Source organism: Tauraco erythrolophus, chromosome 15, assembly GCF_009769465.1.
Source record: "Tauraco erythrolophus isolate bTauEry1 chromosome 15, bTauEry1.pri, whole genome shotgun sequence".
In the NCBI taxonomy this organism is placed as follows: Eukaryota; Metazoa; Chordata; class Aves; order Musophagiformes; family Musophagidae; genus Tauraco; species Tauraco erythrolophus.
In genome coordinates this window covers 3,992,075-4,015,444 of record NC_141479.1, presented here as the reverse complement: position 1 = coordinate 4,015,444, position 23,370 = coordinate 3,992,075, and the positions used below count along the sequence as shown (strand labels likewise).

The following is a 23,370-nucleotide window of genomic DNA, read 5'->3' as shown; positions in this document are numbered from 1 at the left end:
AGGAGACTGCGACATGGCCTACATGGCTTTGGGGCAGAGCCTCCCTTTCATCTTTTGGCAGAACACCACAAAACTGTCTGTCAGTTCAGTGAATATCGGAACACAGCTCCAGCGCTGAAAAGATGTTATTTCAAGACAGATACTTTCCTCCCCATGCTTACACCGACATGAAACAGAATGCTAATTCAACTGCTTACACGTAAGAGCAGAGGGAACATACAGCTTTAGCCAATGTTTAGATATGCTGTGAGGGAAATGATGGTTAAAAATCAGTCCACAAATTACTGGACCTCTTGCTGTGAATTAAAATGGAAACAAAAGGTTTAAAGAATTTTGAGCAGTTCTGAGAAGCAACATCAAATAGCTCAGGCCTTCATTTTTGCTATGTCTAAAGGGAAGCACGTCAGCAGCTCCCAGTTCTAAAGCCTTTGTCGCAGGTTAACCAACAGATTAAATAGTTAAGAACTGTAGTATGGCTCTCTAATATCAGTTTGCAGTGTACACTCCTTAGCATTTACAGACACTGTAATTATTAGATGATGTTGTACCTAATTGCTCTCAGCACTATTACAAAATAATAAACCATAACCAAATAAATTCTATACTTAGAGATATATTTACATTAAAATACTGTCATTCAGGAGACAGGAGAAATATTTAAATGGAGTCCCTTTGTAATACTCTTCTAGATCTTTTAGTACTACTTGCTTTTAGTACTTTCCATTCTCTCTGTATGTATCCTTCATATAGAATATACAAAACCATGATAATGGATTTGAGGGAATCTTGCAACTAACTCTTGACTTCTTGACTTGAAATGTGACAACAAGAAATTATTATTATTAGAGCTGAAATAAGTTGTATTCAGGACAACTCTACTACCCCAATCCAGTTTCAATGAAGAGTATGTAAAGATTCCAGGAATATCACAGTGATCATATACCTTCAGTTTCCCTTCCTCAGGGCATTTGGAGACAAAGGATTCCTGTTAGCAGCTTATTACCCATGTCTTGACAACCTATAATTCCCTCCTCCAACTACAACTCCTTAATCTTCCCCTTTCCTTCTCCCTGTCTCAGAGTTAAGTCTTGAACCTTTCATGGCAATATTTCATCCTAGTTGTGCAGATCTTACGCACTGGTGCCAAACCAGAATAGTTTCAAATGAAAGGCTTTACTGACACTCAAAACTTGGCTTTCTAAACACAGACATCCAAGTCCTTCAGGAAATCAGCACCAAAAGGGCCTAGACCCCCAGTAATGCTGAATAATCCCTGTTCTCATGGAAATTCTGGAGATATAACTGTAGTATAATTCAGCATCTTAACTCCCGTAAAAATTCAACATACATAATTTTAGCCATACAGATTTTGAAACCTTTAATCCCTAAAGAAGGAGGAAGGAGCAGGGGGGAATGGAAGGGAAACAGTTAAGTTCCTTGCCTCGTGACATATTATTCTTCATGAAGACCATAGGAAAAAATCTCTAAACTACTTATCAAAGCTATCCTTTGTTTTATTTTCACTCTTCCTTCTCCTTTCCCCTATTCTCTATTTTAATAAGTTTTGCAATCTCTCTCCTGAAGCATGACAAAGGTGACAGCACAGTACACCACTAAGAACTAGGGTCCACCATTCAGGAACAGAAATTGTCAGCAGGGAGGTCTGGCTACGTAAGTCATCTATTTACACTCATATTCATCCAAAGCACACGACCAAGTTTCCAGTGCACAGAATTCTGTGATAACTAATCAAAACTTGGACAGGACTGGGCAGGCAGTTGTCTTTTGCCAGTCCATAAATGTTTTTTATGACTAGCGTTCTGATTGCTTGTATGCCGTAAGACAAGCTGCCCTTATTATAAAATAAGCCTTTTTATAGAGGATGGTAATTTTTCTAGTGCTTTACTCTTTAAGGCTTTATGAGCACAACCACTCACTTCCAGAAGCACAAACGATTGCAGAAGCTGTGCTCTTAATGTAGGTATTAACTTGTTGCTATTGTTTGGCTATTGTTTAAGGATATACACACTAATTTAAGTGTTCAAAATAGGATCAAACACTACCAGACCAGCGGTGTTAAACTACACAAGTGTAAAGCCTTTGTTATAAACTGCTTCCCTAGAACCAACTGAGCACCAGAAGAGCAGTACCAGTTTGATCCCACCCCACTGAATTACACAGGAGTTGTGATTTCAACAGCAGAACAATTATTACTCCTTTACAGTCTTTATTTCAGAGCTGGAGAAAAATCTTGCGTGATTTCCAGGCACTGCAGCTGGTAACAGAGTAAGTGAAAAGCCATGTCTTGCTACAGCACTCTTGTTAGTTTGAGAAACAGCTTTTGTGGCACCGATGCGCAGGGAGGATTGTGGCTGGCTAATTGCACAGCATTCGTCTTGACTGAAGTCTGCAGAACTGTGGGAAGCCGCTGATTTTCCGGCCCATTGGCAGTATGGAATACACCCTACCCGACTGCCTCCCTGGCCATACAAACAAGCTGTTACCACGGGCCTAGCGTACGTACTGAGAAAAGCAGCTGAGTATTGTGTATCGTATCTTTTGCTGGCTATTTATAATTTATTCTGAACCTTCGGAGCTGCGTGTACTGAATAGCACTCTTGACTAATTTAACTTTTCTTTCTCTTTCTCCCTTTTTCTCTTCTGTAACCAAACACCTCTTGCAATGTCTATCCTGAAGCATGCCAAAGGTGACAACACGTCACTTGCCCTTAAGATCCTTATCTTGAGGAAAAGTGTGATACTGATTCCAGTCAAATTCCAGTTTAATAAAAAAGGGGGGAGAGGCTGGACTTTCTGACACACCACTGCAGAACAGAATAACGGAGAACTTTTTGCAGACCACAAGGTGGAGCAGCAGATCCTTATAGATCTGAGTAGCTCCTAACCTGCTAATGAATCTAACAGCCACCCACTGCATTTCCAGGAAAAAAAGAATTACTGGAGGACCTAACAGGGTATCTCATGACCCTCAAATACAGAGCTGCCCAGTAAGAGCAATGATTTTTCCCAAGCAGACCCTTCTTGGATTTCTTGATTCATTTCATTTGTTAGGACGTTATAGGAGTGGCAGCTTTTAACAATGCCTAATTCACACGAAGAATCTCACTTGTCAACGTGGCCACAATTAACAGCAAGAAGGCAATCCATTGCTAACAAGATGCTACCCTCTGAACACACCATTTTTTAAATGACTGCAACATTAAAATGGAGATACAGTCTCTTCCCCTCAAGGAATAATATAGGAGGAAATAATTTCTCAAACATCAAGTTTAGGAGGTTGTTCTCTGCAGTCTTCTCAAAAAATTTACCTTTGGAAAACAAACGAGCGCCATACAGACTTTCATTACCATTCTACAATAACAAGCCACACTTTTTCTGTTTTCTTCTTCTTCAATGTTGATGTAACCCATCTTCCAGCAGGCCTCAGTGCCTTGCCTTCTTGGCAGACGCATCATTATTTCACAACACCAGTAACAGAAAGCAAAGAGTTTCAGTGAGCAAGAACAATTAAGTCTATTGGACTAACTATGATATTAGAAAGCTCAAGGCCAAGTATTATCAAAACATCAAGTTAACAGCTTAGAAGATACTCAAAAGTATCTTTGCTACATGACTCTTCATCAGCATGCAGGACTGTATCTATCTACTGATGCCCAATGAGACTGATGCTAGAAGAAAGCTCAAAAGCACGTGCCCCCAACTAAGAGCTGATTATAGCTGTACACAGGCATCTTATAAATAAGATTTATCACAAAAGTAAGGAATAGCTTGTGTTACTCAGTGCTTTTGTCTCCTCTCTAAAGAGAAAAGCAGATGTGTCAATGAGATCATGAGGCAGGTGTGGTGAGACCAGAGACACTCCAGGATTTTGTTTTGGGGAAGAGTTTGATCATTTGCTCCTTTTCTGCAGTTCGTTTCTCATTTATGTATGGCTCTACAGCCTTAGTTAAAATCAATAGATTCGTAAACCACAAGGGAGAAATCCTGACCCAGATGAAGTCAATGGGTGTTTTTTTTCCATTGACGTCACCAGAGCCAGGATTTCAACCCAAATAACAGACGTCTCTCTCTCTTAAGGACTCCTAAGTAGACAGAATTTCCAGACTAAGAATTATGTGAGAAGGAAAACAGAGTAAAGTAATAAAAAACTATTCAGACTAAACTGATATAGAAGACTTCCACTGACTAATAACTGATCTTCACTCAGTGCAATAGCTCAGTACTTTACCTAATAAGCAAAATGTCAGGACTTACATAGATGATGGTCACTATTACACAAAATGAATTTACTCTGTGGGGGTTAGACTATGGCCTCAGCATTCTCCTATGTTGGGCTCACCAATAAAAAAAAAGTATTATTTTAAGAAGTGCTTTTTACTCTCACAGTTTCATAGAGACAATGATTAGGCAAGAATCTCTTTCTGGCTCTCAGGGTTAAAGAGAAGAGCTGGGAAAATACAAAGCAAGTACAAGACTAAATGCCAGCAGGCAAGTAAAAGAGATGATCTTACATTTTAAAACATTTTAAATTATTCTGGGGACTAACCCATGGATTTTGAATTTTTGAAATTGACAGTTGGAGGAATATAGCTGGCATTGGTTACTCTTTCCCATGACTCTTTCCTAAAAGGAAGTGAAAGAAAACAGTTACCAGGCTATTCCTAAATCACAGGTTAATCCTTCTTTGATGAATACAGAGGCTGATGACAAAATCACTGTCTCTAACCCTAAATTAAAAGATTTTGAGATCTTCAAGTTCACCTACATTTTTCCTTCTAAATACTGTTGTACAGTCATGAGCTATCATGTGCTTAAAAGCTGTTTAGAAATATGAAAAAAAAAAAACCCAACATGTGTGATATGTTGAAAACACCAAGCTCAGCCACACTGGTTTATCATAAGGTCCGAGTAATCAGTGAATAAAATGGCCTCACAACTTGCCCTAGCAAAAGTCTGCACTGTAATGAAACAAGAAGGATTTTGCTTCAAGCTGTTAACAGGCCTCTGCTTCATCTTGGCAGTGAGCTGTGATGGGCCCCGAGGTCACTTTCACATTCTTCTATGGCATTTCAAGCTAGGAGGCCCTGTGCAGAATGGCATTGATAAAGTATGTACTGGACAGCTTGGACCGAGGGGAAAATTTACTTCATTGCTTGAATCATATGAGGAAAATAGTCCACTAAATAAGAACAAACATAAAGCTCAGGTTTCAAACAAATAAAAACTTTTGTCTGATTAATTCCCATAGAAGAGGGAGAGTAGTCGGACAGAAAATAAAGGAAGGGTGTTGCTAGCCAGTACAGCTAGATTGATGCACCACTGTTGTGGTTTCATACTGGTTTAGGTGAGATGCAGTTTACCCCTTGGAGGAATGGAACATCAGGAGAAGCAGTTCTTACAGTCCTCCTGTTGCAAGCATGCTCCTGAAAAGTTTTGCTTTGTGCCCACAATGCTCCAATTCTCAGAGACCCCACCTGATGGCTGCGCATCACATATAGAGTATTACCAGCACTACCATAGGCCAAATGCAGGTTTTTTCCAAATGGAAAGGTTTTCTGTGAACAATGCTGTGACAGTTTTTGTGAAATTCTTGTGTTCGGTGCTAAAAGAAAGGTACAAAGTAAAGAAGCCACAGCCATTTGGAAGCTATCCTCGCCCAAACCTTCCAAAATTTTACAACAATCCAACAGCAACTATAATCTTTTATCAAAGTACAGGGTTTTGTCTTGCTCTAGGCAAATATGCAGTAATAGCCAACACTGTAGTGGTAAATTTGCCAAAATTGTTGCTCACAGCATCACACACAGCCATTAAAGTTTACAAATAAATTAAACTGATGCAATATTTGTCTTAAATAAGAAAATATTTATGGCTAGATAGCATACTATCCATTTCAAAATGTGTGAAATCTGTACTTTGCAGTTTATATAGCATGTCTAAGAAATATAGATGTGCCAGAAAACTGTACATAAAGAATACTTCCCAGTAGCGTTGATAGAAAACCTAGGTGGGTTTTAATAAAACACAGAGAATGGCTCTGTAGTTATGTAACTGTTCACCTTCTACTTTAAAGCCCTGTATAAATGTGATTATATGTAGTTTTCAGCATAGTTATATTCTGCTTCCTTTAGTGGCATCAGAAAGAACATTTGTCCTGAAGGCTTCATTTGTACCAACTGAGAGTAAAGGTTAGATTTACTAGAATTCTCACAGATAGGAACGTGTAACTGTCTCGTACTTCTGTGATAGAACACAACCCTTTGATAGGAAGAATTCAGAGGATTCTGTTGTGAAAGGGTTTGTAAAGATTAAGATAGTACAGAAAGTATTACACAATTACAAATAAGTCTCTAATAAAGCCTGGAAGGAAAAGGAATGTTTTGCTTTGGTCATTGAGTCCAAAAATTGGAGTTACAACTTAAAATTGCATCAATCACTAAATGGTAAGGCAGGTTTTAAACGTACCTCAGAGTGTTTATACTTGATTCTTCTCTAGCAGAATGGCAAGGCATTTACCTCCTATTGGTTTGTACATTAATCCTCTTGAAAGCTGCCTGGCACTTGTCTAGAGCTGATTTAAGATGTCTTAAGCACTTTGTTTTACCCTGGCACAGTTATGAACCTCATGCTGCCTAAAACGGGTACTGTGTCCTCTCTAGAGGGTGCTTAACTTTGGGGCTGGTTTTTTTATTTTGACAACCCGCAAAAGAAAAGCAGTCTTTAAGAGAAACACCCTCCATCTGAGGTTGTGTTGCGGGCCAGAAATTGCAGTTCCATGTACAGAACAAAGCACATGCAACATGCCTTGTCTCACTGTACATGAGCGACTGCTGTGGCTCTAATTAGCTCTGCCAGGACACTCGTATCACCTTGTATTAGGCACCCAAGGCAGGTGGCAGAACTAGACGAGTCTCCCCACGTACATCCTGTACACTGTACACAGGACAGTGAGCAGCTCCCACGAGGGCAATCCTGAGGATGTTAGAAAGAGTAGAAAGACCAAAGCAAGGACTAACACTGCCTAAACGAGGGGCTGAAATCCAGAGGATTCATCCCAGGCTCTTTTCTAGTAAGGTGGAGGGACATCTCAGGGATATAAACTTGGCATTCCTGAAGCATCAAATACACAGCTCAGAAAGTGGGTACCATAACTTAACGTGGGTACAAAAAGTGCCCACATAACTCTTCAACCTGCCAATATATGAACCTGCTCTACCAAGAAATACCTATAAGGTGGGAATTTTAGACAGAAAAGCAGGAATCACTGATACACTTGATTGCAGCCCTTAAACGTCTTCACAGGAGGGAAACAGAAAGTATTGCAGGGTATTTTAATTTATCAGGGAAGCACTGCCACAATCAAATGCAAGATATATTCAAATTAGAAAAAGTGATTTTTTTTTTATTAGTTGTTATAAGAATAAAGTTATTAATCTATGAAATAAACTATCAAAAAAAGCAAAGGATCTGCCTGGTATCTTCAAATCATGATTGTATGTTTTTCTGTCTGAAACTCTGGTTTATGTTAGGACGTTTGATCAAAGTATCTAACAATCCATTCTGGCATCAAAATCAGATGGATCCATAAATTTTGAAAACATTCATTTTACTTTACAGCTGACTGAGACAAAACAAACACAAATGAACATACAAGTTCTCTGAGAAGGGAGAGAAAACTATGACTAACAGTCTGTATCTGAACTGAAGTGAAACTGTAGTTGCCAAAATCTTCCTGGCACCAAGCAAGGACTTCCCTACAGTTAAGAGACAGCTAAAGCTGATGAAGTAGTATTTTCTTTCATAAAGACGACTATATTCTGTACATCACAAAAAACAGCTTTTCAGTACAGACATTTCAAGGAAAATTATCATGTGGAGTTATGTTATTATGGATTTTCTAGTGCTGGAATCCAGCAAAACCTGCTTATCTTGATCCACAAGCTCACAGCAAATAGCTTCCGATGTCTTCATTCAAAAATATTATTAGCCATGGATGTTCTGCCACCAGTAAGTCAGGCTACATTTTGACAGACACTTGATTTTGTACATCTCAAGTACAGCCTACACCTTACATGGGTGGTTTTGTTGATATGCAATTGCAGGTGAATATATCCCTGTGTCATCCCTAATAATTGCAAGGTTGGGGAAAACAGGAATAGAACACTCCTATTAATAAAATGATAATTAGTATTTTTTCCTCTTAATTTAGCATCTTGTAGGCTAAAGAATCTATTATTGTATCTATTATGAAGCAGCAGCATCCTCTATCTAGGCATCTGCACGCTGACACAGCGGTCCAGTACCACGCACTTCCCCTGACCAGCACCTTCTGAAGAGCTTGTGGACTAGAAAGTTTGCCATTTTGTTCCCAGCAGTGTTAGCTGTTCCAGGGAAGGATACTACCACTCCTACAAACCCTGTCCTATTGAACATTAGTAATAGGGATTTCATAAATCATGTAACAAAGCAGTCTACAAGCTGGCTCCACATTCCAGCTCACTTACTCTCATTTCTTGTTTAAACGAGCCAGGTAGTTAGAAAAAGGCACAAACTCAAGATGAATTTGGGCAGGAATGTTAGTAGCTAGACTTCACATTGTTATAAACTCCGAGTTATTTACTTACCAAACTATTGTCAAAACTCACCTTGCTGATAATTACTTTATGTAGAAAAAACAGGGGCCAGCTCCAATAGCACCTCTGCTATAAGGAGGCATGATGTAAAACCAAAAGCTATCACTGCAACCTTGTAAAGCAAAGTTTTGGACTCTCTATGGTCACACTCACCGCAGAAGAGGGGAATGGCTAAACTAGCAGCAGTGAGAGTGTTGTGAAGGTCAGCAGCAGGAACCTCCTGCAAAGCTCCACAGCTTCCACTGCCACACTGGCCACCTTGGACCAACCTGATCTATATTCTCTCAAATCCACCATGTCTCTTTATTTATTCTTGAATTTCCTATCAAACAACATAGGCCAGGGTTCTGTTCTTGTATGTTCCTGTGATTATCTTCAAACTAGACACTGTTATAAATGTGATCATGTCATTAATTTATGTAAATAGGACCTTGGCCAGTGACTTGGGTGTTATTTATGAATGAATCACGCTGCTCTGAGTGGCTGGGTATATTTAACTCTCATTAATTTGTTCAAAATAGCTACTAATGGGTTTCTTTAGCTCATTATTCTTGTTACAAAAAGCCAAAGCCATGACTGGGTTTGCATGGAAGGGCTTGGGTAACTCTTTCTATTACAACCCAGTGATCAGCTTATAAATACACTGCCTTTCAAGGGATTTCAAGGCAGTAGCAGGTTAACAGCTCAAGACAAAAAAATGCAGGCTTCAGTTGGCATCAGCCCGTGAACAGCATTGAACCATTTCTGGAAAGTATGTTTTCACTTTCTTTTGAGTGAAAGGAACGCTATTAAAATTGGAATTCTGGAAAAAAATGAAGGCTCTGAGCCCAAATTGAGAGTAGAAATATAAATAGGTTCACATCTAGCAACAGTTTGTTGGAGGGAGTAGCTAAATATAAAGGCTTCAAAAGAAAAATGTCACTCACCATGGTATAGCTCCATTGGTTTTATGATTCAGAAATACTTTCCATGAAAAAGGTTGCATACTTGGAAGATTATATTGCATACTTGGAGGATTTTATATGTGCAAAGTGCTGCTGAAATTTTTATAGTATGTCATGCGATCTGTTTTGCAGAAAAATGGTACTTTTGACTACTATAACCTATTGCTGGCTGGGCTCACCATCATCATATACAGCTGCTGGTAAAGTCATCATCTTGGCTTTGACACCGAGGTTACATCACGCTCCTTTGTATTTCTGGCTTCTCTTTGCTATACCACGCAAACTCTTGTTGCTTTTAATCTCAGGTCAGTAAAGGTCTACGCTTCCATCCCTTCTTCCCAGGAATCAGGAGCAGGCCCAAGGTCTCCTCCTTCAGAGGTACCTGCCTGCTGAAGAGCCAGAACTAACATTTACGTACTACGAAATCCCTGCCTTTCCTATCACCCAGTTTTCCTACCTGTGGTGATCTTGTACAATCTAGATTCCAAGATCTCTGCATCCGGGACTTCCTTTTTCATTCACAAAAATCTGCATAGATTAGAGTTTCCACTCATTTTCTTTGTTGTCTGAGCAAACGTACTGCATTCTATCAACTGTTCGCTCATATTGTTTGAAGTACTATTTATTCTGTATGCAAAAAACAAACAGTGTTGATCAGGTACAGAGATTAGCTTGTATTTCAATTCACCAACTGGGAGATCTTTGTTTTTAGACTCTTTTCCTGCACAAATATTGGAAACACTCCTATCTGAAAATACACTGCAATACTTGCTCAAAGTTTGTTGTTTCAGCAGACATCCCTGCCAGTTAACATTTTGACTAGAATAACTATGGTAACAAACACAGAAGGCTAACGAGCACAAATAGTTCAAAGTCGTTTCAACTACCCCTGGCCTGGCCTGCTTCTTGTATGTCCATCAACAAATAGTTTTAGGATAACAGCAGCTGTTTAAATGATCTTTTTCCAGTCATTAGTAAATTAATGCTTCTTTCTTTCTGGTATTTAAAAAGAGATGAGACCTCCTTGTAGGATCGAGAGGCATATTTAGAGCTGTATTCTTCTTTGCTTCCCACCCCCTAGGATGCTGTAAATGCTGAGGAACAGAGGGAGGAGACACTCTCTGCATGGATTCTGTTATACCAAAATTAAGAAGTTGTTTTGGCACTGAACACAAGAATGCAAAGCCCATCTTCTATTTTGTCCTTCATTAATTAAATGTAATAGTTTTTTTAAAAAAACTTCTGTGTAAGTTTCCACTTGAAGTTTCGCACAGATGGTTCTTGTAGAAGCTGAGGGTTTGACCTAGTCTAGTCTTGCATGAGACACAAGGCTGTCTTAGCTCCGTGTATACGCTGGTACCTGAAGGGATGTATATGGGTCTCATGAAATCTGTTACCAGAGAGATGTAGCAATCCACAACAGTCCAAGGCCAACGTGTGGCTTTTGAACTACGTGTGACTCAGTAGCAAGTCAAGTACGGCTCTTACGCCAGGGCTGTATTACAGATGTTAATTAGTTCAGATTTTTAGCTGTAAAGGGAAATTAGGAACCATTAGGGATTGCTGAGACCAGTATTGCCTTGTAGGATGCAGCTGTGTGCTCAGCCCCATCCCATCACACAGTGGGGGAGTGGAATCCCCTTGAGTGCTATCAGCATGTTACTGCCAACGCAGCAATCCCACAGACGGCGTTCCCTCAGCTCTCTGAGGTAGGTAGATCTTGGCAAGCTAATCCGAAGTGTTAGCCAAACTGCGTGCTCCCTAAGAGTCCAGCTGTCTGGGCCCCTTGGATTCACGCAATTAAAGCACAGCAGTTTCTGTGGTCAGTGGTGCCGGCCAGAGTGACACAGCTGGCATCGTGTCACTTTTCCTAACACATTTCGACTTCATAGACCAGGTAGGCATTAAGAGCGAGGCTGCTCCTTCAGACAAGTCTGGTGTGATGCTCAAATTCACACCAGGAGATCTAAAGCAAGAGGTCCACGAGGACGCCGGTTTGCCTCCTCCCTGGCCTGCAGGATGTTCGCACATACGGGACGGTATGAAGTCTCCTTCCAAAAACCACCTCGTTTGCAACATACTGCACACAAACCAGTCCTGTGATGGAGCCCCTGTGCAATCACAGAGTGAGGCTGATCATATGTATCACACACATGCCGTGTATAAGCATTTACATACCATTCTAGTTTGCACCAATTTGACCATCATTTATTTTCATTTGAAGTGCCCATGATCTCAGACAGGGCTCAGTGAAGACCATAAAGTTTGATTTTGGATATTGGCTGGGAAGAGAAAAGCAAATATCAAGATGCTTAAAAATACTTGACTTTTTGGTATTTTTTTACCTAAGCAGAAGCTGCTAAAGAAGAAGTTTCCAGAAGTCTACAAAACACAAAGTCAATGTGACTAAGCACCCTTACTTTGATATTTATCTCAATTTCAAAATACTTCAATCATTTAGTTACTTGAAAAGTAACCCAGCTATGAAACCCTGCCACACTGTGTAACTGCTCCTTGCTGAAAATGACACCACACCTTATTAATCCCTTGTGGGGGCAGGCGGGGGAAGGAAAAAAAGAAAGAAACCTCCTTTAACTAAAGCCTGGAATGACTCGCAGCCAAATAGATGACGCTTGAGTAAGTATGCCTGAGTACAGTACACTTCACAGTTCATCATGCTATTAGTCATACTTAAAAAACATGTATTTTAAACTAGCATTTAGTGCGTCTGTCCACTACGCATCTCCAGGATTAATTTTCTCAAACACGAATCTCCCTATTCGATTTGTGGCATCATGTTTTCCACAGTGTGTTGACATTAAAGTTAATCAAACAGCACTCTCTGCAAACTCCGTACCTGCCAAATCCGAGCGAGGTTTGTGAGTCAGCTCCACACGCTGTAACGCTATCGAGCAAGACAAGAATGGCACTTCAAAGGCTGTCACTTACAAGGAATCTGACAGCAGAACCACCTAAAATAATTTTCCTAAATACTAGATATAGTGAAAGCAATACATAGTATCCCAGCTGATTTAGCTGAGAATGTTTCAACATTGAATGGAGCTCAGAACTGCAGGGTATCAAGTATTTGTGGAAAACAAACATTTTTTTCTCTACAACATTCAAAATATGACAGTTCAACATGACAATCATAGAAAGTGGCTTACAAACAACACTGAAATATTATTAAAACATGTATCACAGCTACTGTAGCAGCTTATGTGAATGCACCTGCATTCACACTACACTCCGTATAAACATCATGAATAAGATTCTTTCCCCCAAAGTGATACAATCAATGTATTTCAGCTTTTAGGATCCCTTCTCAAAGCTTTAAGCTATTCTTCATTTCTTTTGATACACCTTGCTCTGTTTCACTGCAAGATTTCACCTTTCAAATGCCTAAACTTACAACTGAATGCTGAATACATTGTCCTTACTATTATGTTACAGCACATTACTTTTAGGAGTAGATTTGTGGTATGACTAAGAGAATAGAGTTTGTTATTCCATTCTTATTCTCCAGTATATGCTCAAAATTCCCCCTCTGAACAGTCATGTTAGGCAGCTTACACTAGTATATCTTGAAAACATGAAAGATAAAGGAGCAACAACTATTCAGACTTCTATAAGCATGACCCTAGTTTCAGAGTTCTTTGTAAATATGCAATTTATTCTGCCTACTGGCATGTTTTCGACCTCTACAGTCATCCTTTTAGCTTTTGTGCTTTTATAGACTACACGTACCTTCTGTAAGTTTATATATTTAGAAGCAATGCAAACTTACTTCTTTTTGCATGGGAACTTTTCAAATTACTAAACCAGTACAGCAGATTTTAAAGGTTTGCCAGAGTTCCTACTGCTTGTTTTTGGGAGAGTTAGACAGCTGCTGCTGTTTTTCTTTTGCTGAACAATTTAACCATGATTTTCACAAGCTAGATTCTTTTTCGTATGCAATTCCTAAGGACAGCAGTAAATTATTCAGGATATGTAGTTACTCTGTTAGCTCCTGATTTATCAAAATGATCTGATCATTTTTATATGCACAAATTTTACATGACTTGAACTGTTCCAGACCAAGTAAGCTATACAATAAAATTAAAGCTACACTTTACAGGTATCATACAAAGTAGAGGACTGACAGAACAGCCAGTTATTAAACATGACACCAACTATACTTGTTTTATACTATCACACGCAGCCATGCACTGGGGGAGTCTTCTTTCTGTGATTTGGAATGTATAAAACAGCTAAGAAATTTTCCAATAGTTTCTACATTAGACGGTCCTTTTGTACATCAGTTGGCAATACTTTTTATGCGCATCATGATTTTTCCACAGGTGACAGTTTCTGTGGTATGAACTCACAGAAGAATCCTCAATCAAGTACAGTTATGTGTTCCAGGAAGGTGCAGGCAGCCCTGGCACTGTCGTGTTGCAATATAAAGATGCTATACTCGGGCCTAGCAGTGAGACCGAGTTCATACTCCGCATCAACGGCCATGAGTATCACTAGGTTGGAAAGGAGTGCATTGTCTATCACATTTCATAAGAATAAGGGAATTTATTACAGCAAAAAGCAAAGTATGCCATGGAAACCCAAACTCCGGATAATTGACTAGTAGTGATTAATTTTCAAGCCAGAGGCTCCTGCAGACACCTTACACAGTATGATTTAAACCTCACTTACAGGAACTCACACGACATTTTTCTCCCTCTGTTGCTGGCCTCCATGTTCCCTTTTGAAAATACTGTACTAAAAAAACCTTAAAATCTTTCATAGCCCCTTTGCCTTTTAGCTCTGCAAGTGTGTTCAGCATCATTTCTTATTCAGTTAGGGATTAATTTTCAGGTACACTTTTTTTTTTCCCTTTGAAGCCAAAAAGCAGAGGGGAAACACTAGAGAGAAATAGAAGCCATGCTCTACAATTTTTTTCAGGAGTTCTGTCTCTGAGACTTTTAAAATATTCAGGAAAGGGACAAGAGAACATGGGTTCCTCCTTCCTAATAGTTCCTTTCTACTTCCTAAACACAATGGTTTTGTCTTTAGACAGTAAAAGTAAGCAATAGAGAAAGCAAAAGGTAAACCAAAACATAGTCCATAATGTCTAATTATTTTCTTTCCAGGTGCTTTTCTTATTCCCTATATCCTCTTCCTAATCATTGCTGGAATGCCCCTGTTCTATATGGAATTAGCACTGGGACAGTATAACCGAGAAGGGGCTGCCACTGTGTGGAAAATCTGTCCAGTTTTCAAAGGTAAGTGTCTCTCTGCTCACTTGAGTAACACCGCGAGGGTGCCACACTCTTGTGATCACAAACAAAATAAAGGTCTCTCATCTTTCCACAGACAGCATGATATTTGCTGACCTTTCCCCAACCCTTAAAGTCAGAAATCTTTTTGTTATCACAAGTGGAGCACAAATGGGAAAAGCCACAGAAATCATCTTCAGGGTGATTCCTGAGGAGCGCAACAGAGAGCAATGAGCAGGAGCAGTTCAGCCCTGTCCTCCCTTTCCCCTGCCTCTTGGGGAGTGGGAGAAACTGGGTATCTCTAGGTGAAGGCAGGGGTTGGCAATGCAAACATTTGGAAATACCAAATCCCACTCAGCCCTGTCTCCTCCAGTGACTAAGAAAACCAGTGACTCCATTCAGATCTCTGGGTGGAGCTTTCTCTGCAGCAGTCGGGGTGCCACAGTGGCTGGAACACTAAAATGGAGTTGCAAAGACTGTAGTTCAGCCGTTAGGCTTGTAACGCCACGCGAGTTATCCGTTGCTCTACACCTCAGTCTTCCTGCCTGTGAAGCAGGAGCAATGATTCTCATAGATTTTGTAAAGTGCTTTTCAAATCTAGCAATGAAAAGCACTTACTAGAACCTGCACATTATTGTTACTATTGTCATTTTCCACTGGGGTTAACTCTCCAGCATCACTGAGCAAAAGGCTGTGGAGTGTTGTCTCGTGCATTGAGTTGCAATCATGCTGTACGGAAGAAATAGCCGAGGTGGGGTGTTTGGATACTGATCAGGCTGTTTGGCATTGATCATGGATAAAGGGATCTCCGTAGGGGAAGACTTACGCTTTCTGTAGATGAAACAAGTATTTCTTAAGGAGCATCAAGAATTTTCTCAAGCATTGCTTACCAGCAAAAATTGTAAATTCCCTTATATCTATACCAGATTATATCTAAAATCTTTTCAACAGAGAGCTATCCGAAATGAAACCACTCAAGCTCAGTTGATCTTAGAAGCTTAAAATTCAGATCATATTCATCCCATGACTGACAAAAGCTGAGAAGCTTAACAACAGCGATCCAAACTTGGCGGATCTGGTGCTTGGATATAGGTTACCCTGAGTAAATGTTAGTCTTTTTTCTCAAAATACAGTTTTTCTCTTCAAGGAGGCTAGTGCCACAGAATAGGAAAACTGCAGATTTTTTTCTTATCAGTCAAACCCAAAACTCACAGCAAAATTAGAGATACAATAAAAAAACAAATAAGCAAGCTAATAAAACATGCAGCCAAAAATTTTAAGATTAATTCATATTGATTTACCTAGCCCTTCTATAATCCCTTCACGGGACACAAAATTTATCCCAGCACCCAGCAAACTGTAGACCCTTGCTCAATCAAAATTCCTGCCGGTATCAGTTAATACCTTTGGACAGCAATGAGGATTTTGGAAACCTAACTGCAAATTTAGACCGTAAGGATCTGAAAGCATTTGAGCTAAACACCACTGTGCTCAGAGGTGCCCTTATCTGTTGACTTCAGGATTGAAAAGATGATGAGAAAGGAAAACAGAACTTATTTCATGTATAGTCTTGTTGACATTCCAGCTGTGTTTTTAAGCTGACATTTTCAAGGTGGACTAAACATACATTACTGTTGATTTTCAAGTGTTCATATGACTAGGATATAGAATAGCATAAGTTATTTGATTCTCAAAAAGTAATAAGCATTGAGTCGTATTTGCACCTCAGCACTACTATAAATTCAGTATTTTTAAAGTTTTGACCAAATCTTCTGATAACATATAAATACATTTTACTGGTAATACTGTTGAGTTGTTTCTGGGATAACTCAAATCTCTCACTCAAATGAAAAGCACACAGTCTACGCAAATTTATAACATCTTCTCTAAATGAACAGCACTACAGTACTGATTTTAGCTATGAATATTATTGCTGTGAATTCTAAGGACTCCACTTCTAATGAGATGCTCTCATAATGCAAGCAATTAAAAATATACCCTGTAACCTCTGCAACACAGTCTGTTTTCTCCCTGCAATTTCCAGGGTCTATTTTAGAGTGTGGGTGGTGCAGCATTACTTTTAAGAAAAGCTAGATCTCGACACAGGAGAGCAAATCTATTCCTGAACATTCTTATGTTTTCTGAGGAGTGACATTTAAGACACAGTTTATCCAGTATTTTTTTAATCTTGATATTAAACACCTGCCATTGTCCTCCTGAATTGGAGGAATTTCAGGAACACTTTTTTTAAAACAGAAATCATCCAATTTCAGTGCAATATATATTATTCATATTTAGTATTTTAACATTCACATTAATATTTAAGAATTATCCCCTTGGGTGATTTTCCCCAGTCCGCTCCGTTCTATTGATTATAACGCATCACTAGAGTGGGAGTGTTAAATGTACTGGTTTCATTTAAGCACCAAGGATTTGAAGATACAGTTTCAGCTTTACTTTCTCAACCTTTTCCCCAGTGTTAGGGATGAGCAAACTGGTCTATATATTAAAAGCCTCCTGAAGAGCAAAGAGTAACTTTGGTATATTCAGCAGTCTTTGAACTGCCAACTCCTTCCAGGTCAGCCTCTGTTTCTTTCTGAAAATTTTAACCCAAGGATTCATACTCAAAGTGTGCGCTACTTCCTTGCTTTGTCAAGAAATAAGAAAGCCTAATCATCTCCAACTGCTGGGCCTCCAATGCAGTATCTCCAAAAAACTAAACTGAAGAAATTTAGGAGTAAAGGTTTACACTTCGGTGCTGGGACTGTACAGTGATGATAGTCATAAACCAGCCATAGTCTCTGTTAAGTGTAACACACACAACTTTGGAGTAGGATTCAGAGAACAATGCTGCTCAGAGTAAAGGAAGAATGATACAAACCAAGGTAAAGCAAGGTTCCTGAACAATTCTGGCAACAAACTTTTGCTCTGCTCTGACATTAGTACCAAAGCTTCCTCTCAAACCATTGGAAAATGTCTGTTTTAATGAGAAGAACAGGCACTCTGAGGCTTTCTCACTGAAGGCACCCTCCAAGCACACTTCACAGCGTGCAAAAATACAAACCAATCATTCAAAGTCACAAGAGTGCTTACAGTGGGGATTCTGTAATCCTGGGTAGATAATGAAATGGTTTGAAGGTCCACACACAGTTCAGCCCCAAGCTTGATATTCACCGAGATTTACTGGCATGCCCAAGAACCACTTGAGCCTCTCAGTGGAACCACACAGACTGTTTCATGCATGTTTTGGACCTCATTACAAGTTGATGGAAGCCAATCTGGAGAGTAACAATGGGAAAGAAACATGAGAGGAATCAGCATCTGTTCCAAACTAACTCAGGGTGGGAACGTGAGGCATAGGGAAACTTCACTTAAGTCTTGACCTTTACTTTTCCAAGAAAAGCTGCCAAGGACTCTAACATTATGAAAATGAAGTGAGTTTCACTCCTAACATGGGCTTGCAATCTTCTGCATTGGAAGCAAATCAGCCAGAGAATTGTACAAGAGAAAATTTTGACATTGCTCTGCTTAATTTCTTTTTCTGGCAAACAACTAGACTTGCTAAAAGCCAGTCATTTTCCAAAAGCATTAATGTAATTTTTTGTTTTAAGGTCAGTGACACTGCATGGCAAAAATTCCTTTTATTGGTCTGAAAATCTAATATGAATTTGCAACTATGGCTGAGTTTAACTACACTGTTTGCATACGCTGTTGCACGTAAAATGCAATGTGTAATCTAGTTTTCCTTTGTCTTTAGGTGTAGGCTATGCAGTGATACTCATAGCTCTTTACGTGGGTTTCTACTACAACGTTATCATAGCTTGGTCTCTGTATTACCTATTTTCATCATTCACATTTGAGCTCCCCTGGACAAACTGCGACAACAGTTGGAACAGCCCAAACTGTACAGATCCCAAGCTCTTCAATGCATCAGTGCTTGGCAACGGTACCAAATACTCAAAGTATAAGCTCACTCCTGCAGCTGAATTTTATGAGTAAGTATTACTTTGCTATTTATTCAAAATTCTATGTCTAAGAGTGTTTCCTCTGGAAGGTAAATAGCTTAGCATCCAGCCTCTAGCATAAGCATCAGAAGCCTACGGTGAGAATGCAGTTGTAGTGCTGACCTGTACTCCTGTGTGACTCTTGCCTCTGTGAGCTTTAGTTTCTGCTGCACAAACGCAGGACATGCGTATGGAATTGGACCAAAGACAGAAATCTTCCCCAATGTACCACTTTTGCTCGCACCAACTTTGCCAGGGCAAGGACACACAGCAATATTCTGACAAAGACAACTGCATGTCAAACTGAGCTGACTTGAAGGCTTTAAAATAATCATTTGTTCAACAGGCTTGGCCTGTTGGCCTGTTTCTCTACTTGCAAAATATCTCAGAGCAGACCTCTGTGTGCTCAGCTGCTTCAATAATTCAATGAAGTGAGATGAAGCAATGGGCAAGGAGGATGGTGCCACAGTTGTAGAAAGGCTTTTTCTAATTCGTAAGAAAAAGAGCATTCTGCAATATGGGCCAAGACAGGCAAAGGCACACTCAAACCAAACACTTGGAATCAAAATCAAAAGGTATATAAATTAACAACTGAACTATAAACAAAGATAACAATCTGTGTATAAATAATTGCATTATGGGCCTCCAGGGGAAAATAGGATTTGATTAGGATAAAGAAAGGAGGATGGGCATCAGGCTAGCTGAATCAGCTGTTGATTTAATCTGAATCATCAATTAATATTTCTGCATTGGGAATAGAAGGGATCAGGGCACACACCTGCCGAGCAGTGCATCCAACCCCGTAGAAACAAAAGGACACCACGGCTACCACAGTTAACCTAGTGTGTGTTACACCATGCCTGGCTACAGGAGGGATCTTGAGGTCTGTGTTTATAGCTCTGAAACATCTGTGGCTGCAGCTTCTCCTCTGAAAACTGCACAGTGAGAGACCAGTAGTGATACACAAACTGTTGGCAGGTGTTTGGGTAAGCTAAACTCAGGGCTTTGAAAACAATACAGGGGGTTGAGCTCAAAGGAACTCACTACAATGGCAAATCATGACAGCTAGGAAATTACTGCCCTTCCAAAAACAATATATGATGTGTTTGTAACTCAAATGCAAAGATAGATCATTTATAGCAAAAGCCTATATAGGTGTGTAGTCAGTTAAAGAACCTGACTTGAAAGTGAACCATAAGAAGTTGTATGTTCAGCATCTTCAAAGAACTCCATCATTACAGAACTTTCATTAGAACAGTGTTTAAAAAAAGGTTTTCTTTATCATTTTCCTGTGCTTAAGCCTTTGTAAAGCAAAATGCAATTCAGATATTCTTGCTTTGCTCCTTCATAATTGAAAGTGGTTCTATGCATTTTCTGTTATCACATCATGCTTGGGGTACGATTTTGAATTTGTAGTGGGTGAGGTAGTGGTAGAATCTATTCTCAATGTTTTGATTTACTTCCACTGATCTGGGGAACAGCTCAATTAGTGATTCTCTGTACACTGAAACTTGAAATATTAGGGTTCTTTCCTCCCCATGAAATAGATTCAAGGTGCAGTTTTCAGAAAGTAAGAATAAAAGGAAATTTGACATTTCGTTATGCTTTGATCCTTCAATTTTGGGGCCATAATTAAGTCCCTAGGCCCTGTACTTATTAGCAACTAGACTATATTGCCAAAATTAGAATAACCACTTAAGTAATACAATCTATAACATCTGCTTCCCCAGCTGTAAAAACAGGGAATCACTAGGGGCATTACGTTCACTTATCCAGGATGTGGATTAGCTCATCAAGCGCAGCTGTACAGCTCAGGTGTGGACTCAAACTTGTGCAAAGTTACAGTGTATTCAGATCCAACCTAATAAAGACAGCCCAATTCAGAAAACAGTGTTTCTTCTCTTGTATCCAATAACCTAACTCATTCTAATGGTCCTTCCACAACAGAGGGAGCTGAATCTTCTGATTTATAAAGTTTCATATTACGTGCAACAAAGTCAGGAAATAGAAGTGATGATGTAATATTAAATTTGCATCAGCATAGTGGGTTTACAAAATGACGCACCATTTTTGGATGCAGTATGTTAAGTAGTAGTTCAAGTAAGGGTCTTGACTGGCTACATTCCCTCCGAAAACCCCTTCAAGTAATTCCTTTAGGCATATTGGGTGTCCTTATACCATATTGCACTACTGCCTGAACGACTGCTGAACTTGACCCAAGTGTTTGTGTAGGAATCACACCCGATTCTTTCTGCTAGATAGCCCTTAGTCCCCTTCTTAACCAACAAATCTTTGCCAGAGAGAACTACAGTTGTGTTTGTGTCAGGTCAGTCTACTCCTTACAGCTAGAAATCCTAAATTGACTGGATAGCTAATTGATCCTTCCTCAGTAATCCTGTAGATGAACGAGAGTTTAAGCAACAGCATAATGAAGACACTGGTTTCCAAATTCTGTAATCATGTTTACTTTCTTAAGGTTCGTACTACTATCCAGTGGTGCAAGATATTAGCAATAATAGAAACAATTACTTTTCGGGCAATAGATTTAATACGGCAGATTTCAGATTTTGAGGTTTTATCAGTTATATACAGAAACAAGGAAATTGAGCGGCTACTTTTATGCCAGAGGGAAATCAAACTATACCACTCAGACTTCAGTGGGATACCTATGGGAGCCCATCCTCTAACACAACAAGCTGTGATAATTAGCATTATTAAAACAGGGACTGAAACAGCAATAGCACTGGTGCCCACTTTAAAACATCATAGAAAGGGAGTGATTTTGTCAGTGGAGATGAAAGTGAGTTCCATTATTCTCCTCAGTACTACCAAGGCATACGAGAGACCGTCCAGTTTGGAGTATCTGAGGCCATGTTTTCAACCACAGTAACTAGCATAACAAGAACTTGCTGTTCTGTGTTACTGGGATGCTCTGCGGCTTATGGAAAGCTTGTTAAGGAGGCTAAACGCACCCAAGCAGTTAAGTCTTCAGCCTCAAGACTACTTGGGAAGTGGTATAGCTTGAACTTGGTTCTCTAGGTTGTATATTTACATCAAGAACATATGCAAACTTTTGCCTTCTGGTGGGCAGGCTGAACTGGAAGCAGGGAGACCAGAAACACCAAACATCTATTGTGCAGTTCAAGAGTGACTGAGAAGAGGTACTTCCAAAACAGGCCACAAGCGGAAAGCAAGTGTGGCTACCCCTAAAGGAAACAGACACTTCTCTTTGGGACATGATTCTTCACACAAAGCTGGCCTGACCATGAATTTAGAGTAGATTGTTTCCTAAAACCATGCAGCTACCAGAGCTGACTGTCTCTATCTCCACCAGCACAGGAATAAACTGTAGAAAGAGGTGGAAGTATTGTGATGTGATAGTTCACCTAATACTTCAAGAATGGCACCTCTAAGTCCAACAGAAGTATGCTGATTCTCACCACTTACACTGAGCAAGAGAAGGGAAAACTTGTTAAGATTCTAGGCCAAATCTTTCAGCTGTCCAGTGTTTAGCGGGAAGGGAAAGCAGGGAGAAACCTCTAAGCCTCAGACTTGGAAGAAGCCACTCCAAATTGCAGTTTCCATGCCAAGGCAGTAACAGGCAGACTTTGAAAAACATATTTGGCTTTTGTTTTCACGCCGTAAGAGTTAGGCAATAATTCAGGCTGAAGTGGTTCTGCACTTAAGCTTTCTAGAGTGTTCCATTTTACTAAGTCTGGTTTCAGTCATTCGGGCTTAATTCAGGCCAAGGTGCCACTGACGTCAAGAGGACAGTTGCTTACAACAGGCAGGAATGAGACCTCTACAAAACTTCATTAGACATGGTTAAGATCAATTCTAAAGTATCTGTACACTGCAAACATAGCAAAGCAAGCACTCCAAAATCTGATAACAACTGGTGCCCTTCTGCTAGTAATAGTTAGTCATAAGAGAAATCCAATGTCAATTCCACATTTCTTTGCAGACACATGATACTTTAATTACTTCCCTTGTCAGTGGTTTGGAATTAAACACACGAAATGCAAAGGGCCTTCTATCCGTTCAACATATGTTAAAATAATTCATTATAAACATTTTTTTGGAAGAACACAAGTACATCACTGCAAAAAAAAAATCCCACTATATACTCCATATCACTCCTATTTAAATAATTTATCTGAATACAAACATACTTTACATTTGTTCTCTCCATTCTTGTGTCTGAGAAAAGTTTGTAACCATCTTGCTTTCATTTACAATTAAAAAATACCAGTTTGGAGGAACAAAAGCACTGTTCTTCTCACGGGGTACTGTGCCTGTAAAAAATTATGATCTGTTCTAGGAACAAATCCTGACAATTTTTTAAACAAAATAGTCAAGTTGTCAGTAAATGTATTGAGCTACAGTTATTTTCCTCTAATAGTACTTTTTTCTCAGATCCATTCTTTCTGCGTAAGAAATAAAATGCATTTTTACAGAGAATTTTTCATGCCAGATTCAGTAAAGGAAATTCACAGAATTCACAAGTCTGCTCAGC

General features: G+C 39.5%; 1 protein-coding gene across 2 annotated transcripts in view; it reads left to right on the top strand.

Annotated features, from left to right (window-relative positions):
* The window catches only part of SLC6A2 (solute carrier family 6 member 2), a 71,756-nt gene that overhangs the window by 9,716 nt on the left and 38,670 nt on the right, over window positions 1-23,370 (top strand). For both annotated transcript variants that reach the window (XM_086620682.1, XM_086620681.1), the window contains 2 exons: window positions 14,725-14,856; window positions 18,608-18,845. In XM_086620682.1, the coding sequence (XP_086476808.1) occupies window positions 14,725-14,856; window positions 18,608-18,845 (370 nt within the window). The remainder of the gene's footprint in view (window positions 1-14,724; window positions 14,857-18,607; window positions 18,846-23,370) is intronic.